Source organism: Notolabrus celidotus, chromosome 6 (genome assembly GCF_009762535.1).
Source record: "Notolabrus celidotus isolate fNotCel1 chromosome 6, fNotCel1.pri, whole genome shotgun sequence".
NCBI lineage: Eukaryota > Metazoa > Chordata > Actinopteri > Labriformes > Labridae > Notolabrus > Notolabrus celidotus.
The window spans coordinates 13108827-13128318 of NC_048277.1; the positions used below are offsets into that span (position 1 = coordinate 13108827).

General features: G+C 37.8%; 1 protein-coding gene across 1 annotated transcript; it reads left to right on the forward strand.

Moving 5' to 3' along the window:
- Positions 1–320: 320 nt before the first annotated feature.
- On the forward strand, positions 321–17724 carry LOC117813760 (aminopeptidase Ey-like). Its single transcript, XM_034684790.1, has 21 exons — positions 321–718; positions 2885–3188; positions 4419–4561; positions 4807–4943; positions 5441–5567; positions 7859–8013; positions 8684–8797; positions 8905–9048; positions 9157–9222; positions 9860–9925; positions 10038–10210; positions 10299–10375; positions 11485–11618; positions 11712–11767; positions 12206–12353; positions 12469–12560; positions 13018–13125; positions 14038–14205; positions 14307–14447; positions 15249–15330; positions 16447–17724. The coding sequence occupies exons 1-21, from the start codon at positions 418–420 to the stop codon at positions 16600–16602; spliced, it is 2892 nt and encodes a 963-aa protein (XP_034540681.1). The 5' UTR covers positions 321–417; the 3' UTR covers positions 16603–17724.
- Positions 17725–19492: the final 1768 nt, after the last annotated feature.

Genomic DNA, 19492 nt, shown 5'->3' on the forward strand with positions numbered 1-19492 from the left:
GATTAGATTTACTTTAATTAGCTTACCCCACACTCACAGATTGTGTACACATTACAAACAATTCAGGACTAAATGTTTTTGCTTGAATTATATAAAAATTTGATTTTTATCTGAAGTTTAATGTGGCTCATATTAAATCTAATACAATTTATTACAATTCAAAAAACACTTAGATATTTTACAGTGTACAGAATTTAACTTTAATTTAACTAAAATTGCAGTACTTATCCGTTTGAATATTGTAACAGAGTCAGTTTTGTTTTCCCCAAGGGAGGCAGGTATTTACAATCACACTGTTAATGTGTCACCTGGTATATGAATGGGTGGGGTGATGCTTCTCATGGCTACATATAGACATTCACCTTCCACCCTTGCGTTTCGCTGTCCCAGAGTAGAGCTCCAACGCAGGCGGACAACATGGGGAAAGGTTTCTTCCTCAGTAAAACTACTGGGATAGTGTGTATCATCCTAGGTGTAGGGGCCGTGGCTACTATTATTGCCCTGTCAGTTGTTTACTCCCAGGAAAAGGCTAAAAATACTGAGGTATCGCCAACGGATGGAGGAACAACATCAAAACCTCCAGTGACAACCTCTGCCCCGTCCAATTTACCCTGGGACAAGTATCGGCTACCCAAGAGCCTGGTGCCTCACCACTACACCGTAACTCTGTGGCCACGACTCACTCCAGATCCCACAACAAAACTCTACATCTTCACTGGTAAGATTTGAAATGTGTTATACTCTGCAGTGAGATTTTTTTTCTCTCATGGTGTTGTTGCATTCACCTGGTTTTCAGGGCGTTATGTCATCATCCTCAGTCATCAATAATTAAAAAGTGCTGGTTTCTTTTGGAGAAAAAAAGAGTTGAAATAAGACTGATATGAGTTTGATAAGTTACAGCTTTAAGACAACATGATGTATAAAGAAACAACTGATCTTAAAATCTGATACTATCAGCAGATGTCTGTTAGGGATTTTGGATCATGGTGTAATCTGGTGAATAGGTGGGGACTTCTTTACACGCTGAAGTTTATTAAAAAGAAACTGATAAAAACACTTGTTTGCAGGTCAGCAGTTATCATTCACTAAAAAGACGTCCACATTACAGCCAACTATTGAGGATAAAACAGATTTGTGATTGTAGTGAATCTTTTGACTCGCACGCTAAAAGCCTTTGAAATGCTTCCAAGCTGAGAGGAACTGGTATTGGTACGGTCATTTTCCTTGTCATTCACTGTTATTCCATGATCAGAGGTAATTATTTACATGTAGCACAAAATACGGTGTTTATTTGTGAAGATGTCCAAGCAATTATTTTTACATTGGCAAAACAAAACAATACTTAATATGAAGATATGTGAACATAAATCTTCCATACGGAACCAGGGTGAAAAATCATCAGTTGCCAGACACTTCAACTGTCATAATGACAGCATGAGTGACTTACATTGCATGGGTATTAAACTAACTATGGCATGGTGACAGACACAAAATCCTTGTCTGGAGAGAGACTTGCTGGACTCATTCTGCAGGCATATCCTCAATTTGAAAAAGTTCATGGATGTTTCTAGTTTAACTATTGAACAATTGACCTGTACCTGTTATGGATATGTATTATTAGTCCCACCTGTGTAAGATTGAAACTTTCACCTGGTTTTTATTACATTGTAGCTGTTAGCCAGCAGTTTAAATGATCTCCTCAACTCCACATCTTTACATCTTGCTAGGTTGATCAAGAGTTATGTTGAGTCAGCATTTCCAAAATAGCAACCACCATGGTTCAGCTTCCAAACTCTGCATCAAATACCAGAGTAGCTGAGGTCACTAAGACTAAATCTATAACATGTATTACTGTCTGTGTTCAATCAAGTAGCCTTTTTATATCCACTCATTCTTTCAAAGAGATTCCCACTTGCAAATAATGCTTTGTGTGTGTAGGGGCTTTAAATCTGTCAAACACAATAATACACAATAATAAACACAATAATTACGATGAAATGAGAATTGGATCAAGCAGTGAAGAGTAGATTTTAAGTCTGGCAACGATCCTTTACAATGAATTTTGTTATCTCACCCAGCATCTGACAGAAAAGTCTCAAAGGAGTGTTATTTTGAAATATGCGCTGCAGGTTCCTCTTTAGTGGCACTTCCTGATATTGCCCTTTAGCTTGTTGATTTGGTGTGCCATTAAACTCAGGTGAACTCAGGTGACACGGTATGAAGATCACTAAAGTCAGCTTGATGTGGGGTGATGGAAAGGTCGATCACATGTCCAGTGTTTTATTTGTCTGTCAGCATTCACCACTGAATGACTTTGATTATGACATGCTTGTTATATAAGGCACCTTAGTTACATAACAAACATGCCAATGATTGGATCTAAAACCTTGACCTTGTTAACATAAATACATTATGTTAAGGGAAAACATATCCAAAAGGAAACTTAAAAAATAATAATTTAAACCATATTTTAAGTTAGGAGTGTGTAAAAAATATACTAAATTTCAAGTTTAAGTATTTTCACTAATATAAACAACTTGTGCTGTTTTGAAACACGCAGTCCTTCACTGATGGTCTATGTTTCCTTATTAAATGGCTGGGACCCCTACAAGTGCAACACCCCTCTCGTTTCTGGACTTTTCTGTTTATTTTGCCTTGTTCATTACTAGATATTGCATCTTCTCATTATTCTAAAGCTTTTAAAAATGAAAAAAAAAGCTAATATTTAACTGATATGGCTTTGTTTTAACAAGCCAAAAGCCTCTAAAAGCAGGGGAGTTGCCACCCTCTTTGTCTGTGCCTGATTGTTTGAATTAAGGACAGAGGTTGTTTTTTTTTCCTTTGCACAGTTGATCTCATTATAAGTTCTGTTCTGCTGTTTCAGGTGAGTCCACTGTGGAGTTTGAATGTGTTGAGGACACCAACCTGATTCTTATCCACTCCAATAAGCTGAACTACACTGAACAGGGTAATGGCCATTTTGCATCACTCAAATCAGCCAGTGGAGGCAAGGTCCCATCTATCAAGGATGCCTGGACCAAGGCTGACACGCAGTACCTGGTGGTGGAGCTGGATGGTAATCTGATGAAGGGCCAAAAGTACCAACTCTACACCATATTTACTGGAGAGCTGGCTGATGACCTGGGAGGTTTCTACAGGAGTGAGTACATGGAGGGTGGTGTGAAAAAGTAAGTGTATTAGGAATCAGTTTACAGTTTAAACATTACATCATGAATCTGGGATGAAATAACCATACATACAACACATGCTTAACATAAATCAATCTTAGTTAGTTTGTGTTTAGCCTCCAAAGCTACAGGGTTAGGTTATAAAGGTGGGTCTAAAGAAATTCTTACATCCATCAGGTTAAGTACGTTGTTAGCGTTAATTTTCATACAGGTTAAAACATTATTGTATGATGATACATATCAATGACTTCTGGTCTCATACGAGACTTGAAGTCTGAGTTTGACTTTGGGTCAAAATTGTATTCGCTGTTGAGCCTTCTACTGCACCTGGGTACCAATCCCTACAGTAATCATGTTTTTATATTACACAACCAATATTTCCAGACTTTAAATCTAGATTGGCATCAGGTATATATCTTTTTAACTTTGTTGGGCTGCAGGCATTCTTGGGTCACCACAGGCAGCACATCATGCACTCAGGGAAATATTTAAGCAAAAATACACAGGGCTTTGTCATTAAAAAAATAACAACCAGGAGACTGGAATTAACGGAAGTTTGACCAAAAGTCAAAGCTGAATTAATTTTAACTGGTTTAAATGTCCTTCTTTGTTTTACTTTGATTTACCACATTGTTATATAAACCAGTATCTATGTAGTAGTGCTGAAACATAGCCAAACTGTGAATGTTTGTATAGCTTTAGGGCCCAGGACTCATTATTCAGACTTTTTTACCCAAATGTTGACTTTCATGTCTTGGTTTCACATGAGACTAGCAGTGGTTATGATTCTAACAGTAACAAGAGATGCTGGCTGTGTAGTTCCTTGCACCAGCATTTACGGGAGTTGGGTTGATTGGCGAAAAAAAAACCTTCCAGGTTGCAGGCAATGAAATACCTGGACTTAGTTTTGAATGACAGCAAACATGTCCATGCACACACTTATTATTATATATTTTTTGTGTGATAATGTGAGAGTACATAGTTGTTGGTTTAAAATGGTTGACGTGGCCATTGACTGGCTGTAAACCAAAACAGACATTCATTTTCAAATATGTGTCCTGCATAACATCAAGCAACAATGTTTCTGATTATTTTGATTTTCAACTCTCAAAACTCTTTCAGTTTCTAAGCAAACTTCTGGTCATCAATTAAACCTACCTCAGTGTTTACATACATGTTTTAAAATCACATTAGGTTGACTAATTATGCTGAGTGTCTCTGTCCTGCCAGGGTTGTCGCTACGACTCAGATGCAGCCAACAGATGCCAGGAAGGCTTTCCCTTGTTTTGACGAGCCTGCTATGAAAGCCATTTTCGACATCACTCTGAACCATGACATTGGAACTGTCGCTCTGTCCAACGGAGCTCAAAAAAGTGAGTTTCATTACAACAACCAGTCAATTTTATCCTCCCATTTTTTGGATAAAATCAAAGATGTAAATGAGAAAAAAAACCAATTCAGAAATGAGTGTGTCATGAAGTGAAATGTGTCAGAAGTTTGATCAGTTATGAATGAACTTTGACTCAATGTTAAGAGATTAAAAAAACATTGATGTAAATGTTGATAAGCATACAAAATAAAAAATCTAATTCCTTTATGATTAATTTATTTTCTACAGGTTCAGGAGAAGTCACAATTGGCGGCAAAACATTGCAGCAGACAGTCTTTAACTCAACTGAGAAGATGTCCACCTACTTGTTGGCGTTCATCGTCAGTGACTTTGCTTTCATCCAAAACACCGTTGATGGAGTGTTGGTAAGTGGCTCAAACATCACCTAAAGCCATCCTACTGAGCTTTGCAAATTTTATTGCGGTTTATTGCAAAAACTCAAAGCAATAAAACTGTTATAACATCATGTACATGTTGACATTCAGGTTTAACAGACTTCCTATGTTACATAACTGAGCCCAAACAATCATTAACCAGTGTCTCTCAGTGAAATGGGCTGACACTTCTCAACATACAACTAACTGTTCAGTTAGTCTCAATTTGAACATGTTTCAACTTTTTAAAACTGAACCAGTTTTCAGCAAGATTGTGTAATTACCCTTTAAACAGAAAAAATGTTTTCAGAACAACTGTCAGTATATTTATACCTAAAACAAATTCAATCAATGACACCTCTAAATTCATGTGGAGTGATATGAAAAAATATATATAAAACAACCTCCCATATTTTATAATGGTAATAAAGCTGACAGAAACATACATGTTAAGGCTTTATTTAATGTGTTGTTCCATGATGTTTCAGATCCGCATCTTTGCCCGAAAGCCTGCTATTGCTGCTGGACAAGGAGCATATGCCCTTACCAAAACCGGACCCATCCTGAAGTTCTTTGAGGAATATTATAACTCCACATACCCACTGCCAAAGTCTGGTAAGTCCAGTTCCTGTTTGACATGTGACAAGGTTTGTTTCACTGTTAGAAAGGCAACAGTTAAAAATGAGAACCAATTGAGGATGGAAAATGTTTCTTAAATGACTCCATGTGTTGTTTTAACAGTTTAGTTTTTCTGCTGAGTTGGTAACTAGCACAAATTGTTCCCCAAGTTATACATTAATGTGCTCCTGCAGTCATGTCATGTGGCTTTTTATGATCATCCCCAGCTTCATCTGCTTTGTACCAAAATGTGGTATAAAACATCCGTGTCAGCAAAATCCAACCAAAACAAAGATCCTGTTTGATAAAGACCTATCTGGCAGTCACATGAATGATACTATCTTTCCATTTGTCAATTTTTATGGCAGGGCTAACAGGTGTGAACTAGTTGCTTAACAATTTAGAGCTCCCTCTACTGCCTGACTGCAGTATAGGTCATAAACTACGCCCTGATAAAGCTAACAGAGGGAAAATTGTCCAAACAATGAAACTGAAACACACATTAAAAAAATGTCTTAAACATGTTTTCTGTCATCGTAATACATTATTCTGATGCTGATTTTTGTCCAAGTGCTCATTTTTCTGACAAGTTTAGTTTTAATTTGTTATTCAATTTTAAAGGTTGTATTGTTGCGAGATTTAACACAAACCTTTGACATGGTTGATCATGATCTATTAATAACAAAACTTCAAACATGGGGAATAAGAGGAGTAGCACTCATTTGGCTAATCAGCTACCTAGACAACAGGAATCAATATGAACAAATCATATTCCCACTATGGACCCACAGATCAATATCCAGTTTGGATCACAAAACCTCATGCCCACTAAATCTGCCCGAAATCTGGGTGTCATGATCGATGACCAGCTAACCTTCAAGGTTCATGTGGCCTCGGTTGCTCGGTCCTGCCGTTTTTCCCTCTATAACATCAAGAGGATCAGACCCTACCTGACAGAACACGCAACACAGCTCCTGGTTCAAGCTCTTGTAATGTCACGCATTGACTACTGCAACTCTCTACTGGCAGGCCTCCCTGCATTCACAGTTAAACCTCTGCAAATGATCCAGAACGCAGCAGCACGCCTGGTCTTCAACCAGCCTAAGACAGCTCATGTCACTCCCCTGCTCATCTCACTACACTGGCTTCCAGTTGCAGCTCGCATCAGATACAAAACTCTAATCATGACTTACAAAGTAGTTACCAAAACTGCTCCAGTTTACCTGGAACCCCTCATCCAGGTCTACTGCCCTTCTCGCCCGCTACGCTCAGCCTCTGAAAAGCGCCTAGTGCTTCCAGCACACAAGGCCTCAAAATCACTAGCTCGACTCTTCTCTTCTGTTGCCCCTAAATGGTGGAATGAATTGGCCAACTCCATTCGATCTGCAGAGTCCCTCTCTACTTTCAAAAGACAGCTAAAGACCCAACTCTTTAGGAAGCACTATGCACTTAGCTAGACTGTTCTCCACTGTTGTCCCCAGTGGCAGAGCATGTCTTCCAGCTACAATTGACTCGCACTGTCCTGCTCTACTCTGGGAATCTGTGTTCAGCTCTTGAGGGACCCAGCATTTGGTACTTTGGTCATTATTGTGGTGATGTTAATTGTTGATGATGATAATGGAAGGTCTTAAATTGGTTGGTTGCTTCATTGTAGATGTTCCTTATTTCAGGAAAAAAAAAAAGAATTCCTTACTTATTTTTGTGCATTGCCTTTACACTGCTTGGCAGTACCTGCACCCAAATTGACTTGAAGCACTTTGTTACTCTTACTGATCTTGTTTCCTCTTGTCTAGCCCTTTGCTTGTGTTGTTCTTGTTCTCGTATGTACGTCGCTTTGGATAAAAGCGTCTGCTAAATGTCATTGTAACATTGTAACATTGTAACAAATCAACCAGGTGAAAACAGAGCCGCTGAAGGTTGAGTGTGGCGTTCCCCAAGGTTCATTGTTGGGACCATTGTTGTTTATCTTGTATATTCATAAAATATGTGAAGTTTCTGATACACTAAAAATATTTTTTTTTGCAGATGACACAAATGTAATTTCTGTGGGGTAAACTTAGAAAAACTGTTATTTACAGGGGGAATGAATTGAAGCCAAACTCAATGTGTTTAAATAAAAGTCCATTATCAATTGATGACTTTGAGGTGACTATCCTCGTAAATATTGCACATTCTACAGTGGTTAACCTATCAGTGAAATATTGATTAACTCAGATTTGGTACACTTGTGAGTAATACTAAAGAAACCCTACAAATACTTAATTACCAAAATGTTACTTCTCTTCCAGATCAGATTGCTCTTCCTGACTTCAATGCTGGAGCCATGGAGAACTGGGGTCTGATCACATACAGAGAGACAGCACTGCTCTACGATGAGGCATTCTCATCCAACTCCAACAAAGAGAGGATCGCCACCATTATTGCTCATGAACTGGCTCACATGGTTAGCTTTGAACAGTGCAAACCACATCACTTCATAATGTCTATTTTATAATTGTCACATTTTTTGTTGTTTTAATTATAGCTAGATATTTAATTAGCTGGAAAAACTATTTAAAAAATAAGGGGGTTTGGATTTATCCCATATAACCTTTGAGAGAAATATTCAACGACTTATTTCAAGTTCTGAGTAGAGTGCCAATAGACATGTCCAAGTCAAGTCTAAGGTTATTAGGAGTAAACTGCATGTCACCTTTAAAGTTTTAAAGATTTTGTATGACTTGGAATTGGGTGGATTGAATTAGATTTTCTTTTCAAACCTGTAGCGTTTAATTTAACATGTTTCATTCCTCATAAGAGCTGTTTTGGAATTTAAAAGAATAAAAAATTAACATAAGTCCTGAAAATTTTTGGTACCAAAGGTCCCCATTGAAAAGTCCCTTGTTCAATTCTTTTAGGGGATCTAAAATATGAAGGAAATGAAGCCTTGTAGCAGATAACTCAAAGTCTTGTTGCAGACAAGTCAAAGCCTTGTAGCAGACAAGTCAAAGCCTTGTCCTGAAAGGGTCACATGTCCAAGGCAGATATTAAAGCCTGTAAGCAGCTGCTATGTCTAATTTATTTTAAACATCTTTGACAAATAATTCACACCTTTCTCTGTGCTTCCCTTTTAGTGGTTTGGTAATCTGGTGACTCTGAGGTGGTGGAATGACTTATGGCTGAATGAAGGTTTTGCGTCCTATGTTGAGTACCTTGGAGCAGATAAGGCTGAACCTACCTGGAACGTGGTAAGGGTTGCCCTTCCAACTGATTGCCTCAAGAATTGGTGAAACCAAGGACAGTAGCCCAGCCATAGGGAGAGTTTTAACCATGCTGTCTTATTTGTATCTCTTAGAAAGACCTCATCGTGCTCAATGACGTCCACAGGGTGTTTGCTGTGGATGCTCTGGCATCTTCTCACCCTCTGTCCTCGAAAGAAGAGGACATTCAGAAACCAGAACAGATTAGTGAGCTGTTCGATGCCATCTCATACAGCAAGGTACCTCTATACACTCTGACATTAATAACAGTAGAACACTTGTCCCATCACTGATCCTGAAATCAATCCATCAGACCTGTTTAAATACATCTTTTTGTTCATTCTTAGGGAGCGTCTGTTCTGAGGATGTTGTCTGATTTCCTGACTGAAGAAGTCTTCAAAAAGGGACTCCAGGTAAAGACTTCATGCAGACACTGAAGACGCAAAGCACTTGCAGTTAGAGGATAGTTTATTCACTCTCCAACACAGTTGGTGGTGGTAATGCACTTTAACCCTGACTGTGAAACGACAAACTGAAGACAAATAAGTCAGTTCTCTCAGTCAATAACTGTGCTCCACTTTCTGTAAGATATTGGTTGTTTATTTTTGAACAGTATTATATTAGTAGAAATATGATTATCAGGATGTGATAACAGGCAACACACGACGTTCACACTCTGGAAAAAGTGGAAAAGATATATCTGCCACACTTGACCACTCACTTTTGGCCACACAGATAAGCAAAAACATGTCAGCATGAGACACAACTCAAATAAAAGGCTGTGTTCCTGGCCATATGGAACACCTCCACAAAGATGTTCCCTGCCCACATCAGTACAAAGTGACAAACTGAGAGATGTAATGTCCTTTGTCTCTCTAGGGCTTGGCTTAACATCAAAGAACCAGGCATAGTTTAAAGTTTGTTTTGATCATTTTCAGTGCAAATTGAAGCTTTTCCAACTAATGCACTGCTTCACCCCGACATTTTGATCAAACAATTCTAAATGACAATAGATAATTCATGTCTTTTGTTTTTCTGTCCACCCTGCAGACCTACCTGAATGAATTTCAGTTTGGGAACGCAGTCTACACAGATCTATGGAACCATCTGGAGGCGGTATGGTTCTTTCGATAGAGTCAGGATATGTGAGAGTTTAGATAGTTATTTTATTAAAATGATTTCCAGATCTCAACTAAAATGTTTTTCTACTATTTCTCTTTATCCACAGGCTGCAAATCAGAGTAGCGTTCGGCCTCCTAAATCTGTCCATGAAATCATGAACACCTGGGTGCTGCAAATGGGCTTTCCTGTGGTTACCATTGATACCACCACTGGGGCTGTAACCCAGAAGCACTTTCTCCTGGATCCTGATTCTAATGTCACCACTCCATCCGATTTCAAGTATGTGCACTGCCCGCCTTTCATTCTCCATTACGTGTTTTTGTTTCAATGATAGTGTTAACACTCATTGAATTAATCTATCCTGCAGCTATGAGTGGATCGTCCCCATCAGGTGGCTGAAGACTGGAGCAGTTCAGGACCTTACATGGCTCGATGTCAAATCAAGTAAGGTTTACAGACAAACAACAGCACAACACTTGTTTCACTTTGTGCTGATAAGTGTATTTACTTTGGACTGAGTGTTTAGTAAGAATAGGGGTTTTGTCTTTGCAAAGTCTCTGCTGGACAATGTTTATGTTTAGGACAAGCCAGGTTAAGTACCGTATTCCTTCAAGTAAGAGTGCCACTGCATTAGAAACAACTTTGTAAAGTCAAGCCAAGGATTTGACAAAAACTACTTTGTTTACAATTTTACCTTCCTACACTTGTTAGTTTCTTTCTCATACTCCTGTGTTTAATAGAAATGTCATCTGCAATTCACAAAGCCAGATTGGTTAGAGATTGGCTAATCACTGTGGAAAGATATTGTGGTTATTCTTATAACAGGAAGCCACTCATTGTAACAGAGTCAACCTGCGTTGTGTCTGGTGGGAGTGGGAGTTTGTTCCTCTTTAAGATTTACTTTCAGTAGCTTTTACAATAGACAGACTCAGTGTCTGTAAGGTTTCTCTGTTTTACTTAATGAGTTTACTTTGATTGATTTAGCTTTGGTTCATCAATAAGCCACAAAGAAAAAAAACATGACCACAGATGGTTAAATCTAAAAAACAACAAGCAGATAATTCAAAATGAACAAAAAGGGAGTTTCAGTTCAGGTCAGTCTAAACTGGTTGATAGGACGTTGAGTGGATCTCTGTGGAGTGAGGTCTAAAATCATGCCTTCAATCTTGGTTTATAGTCACAGAACATGAAACTGCAATCTTCAAAATTGCTACTTGAATTCATTAAAATGCCCTTGTGCATCACGTGCAGATGTTTTCTTTAGGCTTGTCTTTATTAATATATTTTGCAGTCTCTAAAATGTGCTGAACACATCCTAACAAGTTTTATAGTGGTCCAACTGTTCTGATTCAGAACAGCAAACTCTACTTGTTTCCATGACAAAAATGTTCCTTGCTTCAAAAATTCAGAAATATTGAAGCGATCTGAATTTGTGAAACAACAAGAATTTTAACTTGAATTAAAAAATATTAAAGGTCAAAATGCACAATGTTTGATATTCTTGGGTCTACTACACACAACATGAATATAACTCGTCCTTATTTCCCCTTTAGAACCATTCGTAGAGATGAAGACAACAGGAAATGACTGGGTGCTCGTCAATCACAACGTTGTGGGTTACTACAGAGTCAACTATGACGAAGGCAACTGGAATAAACTCCTAACGACTCTGAGCACCAAACACGGGGTACAACAAAGCTGCATGATGACATGTACCAATCTCAATAATCTCTGCAAGGTTTCAGTCATAGTAACTGTCATTGTGTGCTTTTCTTTTTAGGATATTCCAGTCATCAACAGAGCCCAACTGATCGATGATGCCTTCAACATGGCCAGGTAAGGTAACACCGTAGGACTGATATAGGAAGTAATACACTTTTTTTTTTTTTTTTAAATGGAATCATTATTTTTTTTTATTTGACATATGTATTTCAATATCTTTTATCTATTCAGACTATTTTGGAAGAACTGAACTGTGTTCTTGGTGTAAACAACGAACAAGTTGCTTAGTAGTTTTCACAAAGCATTAAGACTTTATTTGTTCAGGAAGCAAAACCCTCTACGTTACATTCATTTACATTGTTCAAGTTTTAAGTTGCTGTTACACAGCACTTCTAGCATTATATAAATGGTGGCAGGTCTTTTGACTCAACACTTCACAACAACATCTCAATGGTACACAACTGTATGTCTAATCTGACGGTTAATAAATTACTACTGTTGTGCAGGAATGTAGAATATCTTTTTGATATCCACAATCTTTGAATCCCACAGGGCAAAGATTATTTCTACAGTGCTGGCCCTCAAAACAACTAAATATCTGGTCAACGAGAGGGACTATATGCCATGGGATTCAGCCATAGACAACCTGGACTTCTTCTACCTCATGTTTGACCGCAGTGAGGTTTATGGTGCCATGCAGGTGTGTTTTCTCACAGTCCACATAACACAGTAAAAATCAGAAGAGCCAAAACACGAATCATTTAATATTCTTATTTACTTTGATGTCACATTTCTCACCTCTGTCTTTTTTTTAGGCATATCTGAAGAAACAGGTAACCCCTCTGTTTCAATACTACGAGACACAAACTGGAAACTGGACGAATATACCCGAAGGACACATGGACCAGTGAGTAAAGAGAAACGCTCTGCTGTTAAAACATTTAGATTTGACAAATGATAGCATCCAAGCAACAAAAGCAAAACAGACCTGAACAACTTAATGAGGAAAGGTCTTAGGACCTATTTTCCTGGAGAATATTAAAATGACAAATAGTGAAGCATTATTTAAAATTACATGTCTATAGTACTTGCATTGGTTTGGCCTATCAGCTCTCTTTAGCTTTTAACATATTTCCGGAAATCGCAAGCTACGAGGCGTTGTCATTATGCCTGGCTAGAATGGATTTTTGTAATCAATGTTTACATGGAAGTTTTGTCGCCATTACGTATCATAGAAAATTCAACAACTATACTAGGGAGCTTTTGCTTCAATTGATGACTGCCAATTTGTCAATACTTTTGCTCATGCTTTGTCACTGTGTCCCTGTTAACCTTCTGTCTTCTTCCTGTTTCTCTTTTTACAGGTACAACCAGGTGAATGCCATCAGCATGGCTTGCAAGTCAGGCCTTGAGGAATGCCAAACTCTGGCCACAACATGGTTCAAGGAATGGATGGACACTAAGAACAACTCGTGAGTGTCTAAACACCCCCAGTGACCATTCTCACGCTGTGGACATTATTCTGGGATGTCGAGCTCAGGGCAGGGAACCTCAATGATGTTATAATGTTGCACTAAAGTGTTCCTGGTTGTAAGACATCGAAAGAATGAGAATCTGAACAATCAACAATTTTAGTTGCACTGTTTTAACATGGATTAGTAGAAATACAATGGGAATGCAGGCGGTAATTCCAATCAACCACACACATTTACCCTTTAGCATTAGTTTATTGGTATAAGACAGTTTCAATCTAGTATTACTGTAAGTAGAAAGTGTTTGAATGGTAATGTTGCCATTTGATTGCATTGAAAACAGGGTAAAAGACATCAATTCCTAGTAAACAACTGTTTATTCAGTTAGTAGATTAATGCTAACATTAGCTTTTTGTCTGATTGTAATTTACACGTTTGTCAAATTCTCTGAGTAAATGGCCAATGGACTACTTACTTAGAACTTTTCTGGCTTTTACACTACATGTTACTATCACCCGTTACAAACAGGTGGCAGGGAATGCTGTATAAGGTGTTCATCAGTATTAACTACTCCCATTCATAACCATTCACACACCTCTGGCAGTGTCACTCAGGAGCAACTTGGCTCGTCATGTGGGCTGAGGGAGCTGGACTCTACTACTAAGCTACAGCCGCCCCAAGTGACCTCTAAGCTAATCCGCAGCCATTTGTAAACTATAAACTTAGCAGCAGATTGGTTTGAGCTTCCCACCCTTAACATGACATAAAAAATAATGGTCACCATGCAAGTAGTGAATGTCAACTTATTTATGAATCACTTTTTTGATTTGTTCATTCTGTAGGCTGTTTTATGTTCAACAGGTTGTCTATTATCATGATTCACTGACCTCTAATGATGTCATTATTCTGTAGGATCCACCCCAACCTGCGATCCACAGTGTACTGCAACGCCATTGCAGCAGGTGGCGCTGACGAGTGGGAGTTTGCTTGGACCGAGTTTGAGAAAGCCAGCATTGCCACTGAAGCTGAAAAAATCCGCTATGCCCTGTCTTGCACAAAGCAGCCCTGGCTTCTCAACAGGTCTGTTCATACAATTAAACCATGTACTACACAAATCACCGACAATTACTAACGTGCACATGCTCGAACTCCCTCCTGATGTTCTGCTTGTTACCTTCCAGGTATCTGGAGTACACTCTGGATGCAAACAAGATCCGAAAGCAGGATGCCACTTCCACAATTGTCTACATTGCTGGCAATGTTGTTGGTCAGTCTCTGGCCTGGGACTTTGTCAGAGCTCGCTGGACATATATTTTCACTCAGTGAGTATATAGCAAAATGTTAACATCACTGATTATGCATAAAACATGAGAAAATAACTGAGTTTCTGACTCAGACAGAAAATGACTGAAGTGTGCTTTGCATCATTATTGGTCAAAATATGCTGAAATGGGCTGAACAGCTCTGAGTAAAAGGCTGTCTTAATTACAGATAGGTTCTGTGCTTTACGTACGTAACACGTGTCTGTGGCCTTCGATTTTCACACGCGAAACTGAAGCACAAGCACATCATGGTGTCATATAATCTCATGATGGCAGTTTTACAGCTAAGTCTTTTATCAGTGACAGCTTTTATTGACCAGGCATTGCAGTCGTAATTTAAACCCTGGCTCAGATGACCTTTGATCTCGACCACAATAAACCTTGACAGACCAAACAAAACACAGGCACTGAGTACATATTCAGCAGAGTATAACAGGAGTGTCAAGTAAATAAAGTAACTATTATCACACATGATCTGGGTTTATAAAGTCTTGTCAGAAAGTCCTTGATGTTTAGACACTGTGGGTTGGATTTTGTAATTGCGTAGGTGGATTGACATTTGTTCTAGGCAGCAATGAGATACATCCAAACTTAGTGCCATAAAACTTTGGTGGTGCCAGCTGACGACGTGATGAAGTATCATACAGATTTCAATCTTCTGAGTTTCATTCTTGAAGGACACAAAGGGAGATGTATGTCCAAAATAACAATTTAATTAACAATAGGAAACTACATTGCTACATTGAATGTAAGTTAAATTGTTATTATTGTCCTCATTATACGTTATGTCTATACTTACAGGTATGGTGGTGGATCCTTCTCCTTCTCCAACCTTATCAACGGAGTCACCGAGCGCTTTTCCACTGAGTACGAGCTTCAACAGGTCAGATATTCTTCAATCCAGATCATGGTTTGATGATGGTTTGGGTTTATTCTTTACTCTGACATAAATAACAGTGTGAGCCAGTCCTGAGTTATGCTGTGTCTCAAAGCTCCAGTTTCAAGTTCAGAGAATAAGTCTGGGAAAGTACTAATTTTAAGTGGCAAAACTTGAATACTCAATCAATCATTCCCATTGGAGTGCAGGGCAATTTCAACTGTAGACTGTATATAAGAAGTGGATGTAGCCCTTGGTTTTAATAGTGCCACCTTTGCAGAAGTGCCTTAAATTGTATTTTTTGCTATAGCCAGGGGGTGGTGGCCCTAACAGTTCCAATAACTCTGGCAGGAGAAGTCTTTGAGGAAATAACTTATCACTTAAACTATCACCCCAGTGAGCATTACTGTAATGTGTTTATGGACCCCATCAGTACTCCTTGTCAGTTTGTAATCCACAGAAGGTCAAATACACAAAGAAACAGGATGTGATTCAGGGTGTGGTTACTTATTATTGCCAATTTACCAAAGTGCCAAGTTATGGCTTCATACAGCAGTCCACACACCAACAGTGACCTCTTTCGTCTGTCTTTTATTAAGTGTAACATGAAGTTACTGACTGGTCTCTGGTGGAATCTCTTTAACCTGTTTTTTAGGTTTAACATAAAAACATGTTTTTGAAATGTTTTTCACAGTGTTGAGTTGATATTTATGAAAGAAAGTGTCATAAGTGTCTTTTCATACCACGTAGTTGAAAACTGAAGCTTGTCAGTCTCCTTTTGTGTCCCATCCAAATGCACATAGTTCGTCTGTTCGTCTGTTCGTGACTGATAGTGTCTTCACCTCATATGGACAGTCTATTCTGGATAGTTTTACATTTTAGTAAATTCATAAGCCTAATGTTTTTTGCAGACACTCACACAGATAATATTGATTTAACACTTTAAAACTTAAAGCCATTACACTCTGCCCTGAGGTGCATTTCAGTACAACAAATGTGCCTCTCTGATTGTCTCCGCGTTGGCATTAGTCGCTACATGACTTCAAAAACTGCCTCACCACAGACCCTAACATCCCACTCATTATATCTTGTATGTCTTATTTGGTTGTTTTTTTGTTACAGCTTAAGCAGTTCAAGATAGACAATGCAGAGACTGGTTTCGGCTCGGGGACTCTGGCAGTGGATCAGTCCATCGAGAGAACCATCGCCAACATGAAATGGATCGCAGATAACAAACAGATCGTTCACGATTGGTTCATAGCTGAAGTTAAACCCTGAAGAGACATCTGTACAGCTGTAGCTCTGTAATTACTTACAATGTAAGTAATTAAAATGTAATTTAAGAATGATCTTTATTTTCACCAAGATAAATTGTGTTTGGAGAAAGGGAGAATTCAATACAACAGCAGAAGTAGTAGTAGTGTATGGCACTAAGAACTTTTTTCATCTTACGAAAAATAGGATAGAAATTTGCTTGCTGAAACGTTTTTGTATCTGAGTACAGAAAAGATAAGCTCATTTATAAGTTATCCCCAAACTTTGAATTCAGAATGAATAATTGTTATAAAAAGTTTTATATTTAAAGTTAGCGGAGAAGGCTTTTCTCAAGATTTTTTTATTTCCATGATGTTTTTAAAATAACTTATTTCATTGCTTTAATGACAAACTATATTTTTAGATGCCACCTTTAGGAAATATTTGAAAGCACATTTCAACAACAGAAGTATTTTGAGTAAATTTAAATTAGAATACTAAGTGCCTTGTTCGTGTGCAACAAATGTTATTAAGGGATAGCCCTATCATTAAATAATCATGACATCATGACTATAAACACAATTGTTAGTATCAGGTTACTAAACATAGAAAAAACTGCAGTTTTGGACTGTTGCTTTAACTATTTTAGATCACCCAAAATGTCACTGATATGTGTACCAACAAACTTGAGTACAAAATAATCAACTGTAAATTTGAACTGTGAAATGAAATGCATTCCTTTATTTATTGTTTAGATTCTGAAAAAGCTTTATTCTTCTTTTCTGGTTATGAAGCTGCATGATATGAACATCACAAGTCAGGCTGAGCCAGTGGTTTTATTCCTGACTACACCTTTAATAGGTGTTTCACATACATCTGGGAAAAAGAGTGGCTAAATACCATACTGCAAAATAATGCTTTACACTACATTCTAATGCACTACTGTTCAAATATCTGCAAATATCAAATACAAATTAACTAAAGATATGCAAATATCTTCATATGTCTGCAGGTTACTTCTGCTAAAACACATTTACGACCGAACACACAGTGATTAACACCTTGTGTAGAAAATGAACATTATAACATACCTTGGGCATGAACTGTTTTCCATTTTAAGAACAAAATAAAGACATTGGATTTAAATCTACTTGTGTGTGGGTTTGTCTGAGAGTTTGGTATTTTTTGTGATTTTAACTTGAGACATGAACACCACACTGCTCTGGCCAAATTCCATTTCAGAGACGCATTACAGGTGCTACGGATATGAAATTTTAAACTGTGCCTCTTTTTCACTTTAAATGACATTACAAGGGGTTCTGTTGTAATTATCCAGCCTTTCACAAATAATCTTGGCATGTAGATTGTAATTTATGAAAAGCCTACAAAAGCAAATTCATCTTAGAAATGTTTAAATAATGTATTTATTTTAACTGTCAAAGATACATTGACTATAATACATGCTTGTATCTCACCTCACCTCTGTACCAGATGATTGTACCAGGCTTTCCATGTGCCTGAATCAGAAACCAATTGACTGACCTCTGACTGTACAGAACTCAGCTTTCAGACTTTTAACAAGAAAAAAACACAAGACCACATTGTTTCTATTTGAGCCACTTTACAATGGCTCCCAGTATGTTTTAAAAAAAGAATTTAAGATTTTACTGACCACTTTTAAGGCTCTCCATGGCCTTTCTCTCAGTTATACCTCTGATTTTTGGTACCAAATGAGCTGTTCTATCATCTTAACTCAAGGTCTAAATTCAGACATGTTTTATATTCAGGAGATTTGTTATGAGTCTCAATTCTGCAAATGCAATAAGCTAAGACCAGAAGACCAATGATGTTAATCTTATAATCAGAGCACTCACGCCAGCACCAAACAAGAAACAGCAAACTTACAACAATCATCATGAAAGGTACTCTGCATGAAAGAGTGAAAGTTTGATCAGCTTCTGATCAATTGTTAATTTTTCTTACTGTACATCTCCTTCAGAAGCAGGGTGGAAAATAACCTCAACAGAAATGTAGTAGTGGTTTTGTAAAAGAGCAAAAAAAAAAGATAACAGCCTATAGAAAACCTACGTCAGTGACTAATATTTTTAAGATTTGAGAAGATTTTGCGAATTGATCAAACTAAAAGAACAACTCATTATGTACTGGATGTGGCCACACTTAATGGTAACAAATCCCTGCAGAGGATGGAGTTATAAAAGACCACAAAAAAATCTAAATTATTATCAATTTATTAAAATTTAATTAATGAGAACAATGTCATAAAATCATAATTTATAATGGTTATGATTAGCCAATTTGTTATTTAGAAGGGGATGGTTGGAGACGCTGATGGCTGTGGTGTTGAAATGAGGAACGTGGGGCTCCTTGTGATGTAATCCTTTTGTAACTTTCAATTAATAACCAAATACTCAATCTTTTGGCACATCAGCACTGCATTGTCATAAGAATCATGATTCTGAATAGATGGTGCAACCAACTGGATCTGTTCCTAACATAGGAAGCCTGTCCACGCTTCGGCAAACCAGTTTGTCCTCAACTTTACAAGATAATCCACTTTTTAAATTTTAGTGCAGGAGACAGGTTTCCCCTCTGATATCCTCTTTATGCTGAAAAGATAACTATTTATTATCTATTCTTGTAAATCTACGACTATTTTTGTTAACTTCTGACTTTTTCTCTTACATTTCCGACTTAGTTCATGAAGTCTACATTTATTACCTTATTGTGTCGCTAATCCTCGGCTGCAATGAATGTTCCCAAGTCAATCATAAACATAGCTGAGATAGTAATTCAAGGCAGCACTTGTTTGGACGAAAAAGATAAGATAAAACATCAACTGCAATACAGAGAAACATCCATCGGTATAATCAGCTCTTTCAGTTTATATTTGAAT

Coding starts and splice junctions, on each gene's coding strand:
- LOC117813760 (XM_034684790.1), top strand. CDS start 418: ATGGGGAAAGGTTTCTTCCTCAGTAAAACTACTGGGATAGTGTGTATC. Junction 11,768..12,205: donor GATGCCTTCAACATGGCCAG/GTAAGGTAACAC, acceptor TGAATCCCACAG/GGCAAAGATTATTTCTACAG. Junction 12,561..13,017: donor CCCGAAGGACACATGGACCA/GTGAGTAAAGAG, acceptor CTCTTTTTACAG/GTACAACCAGGTGAATGCCA.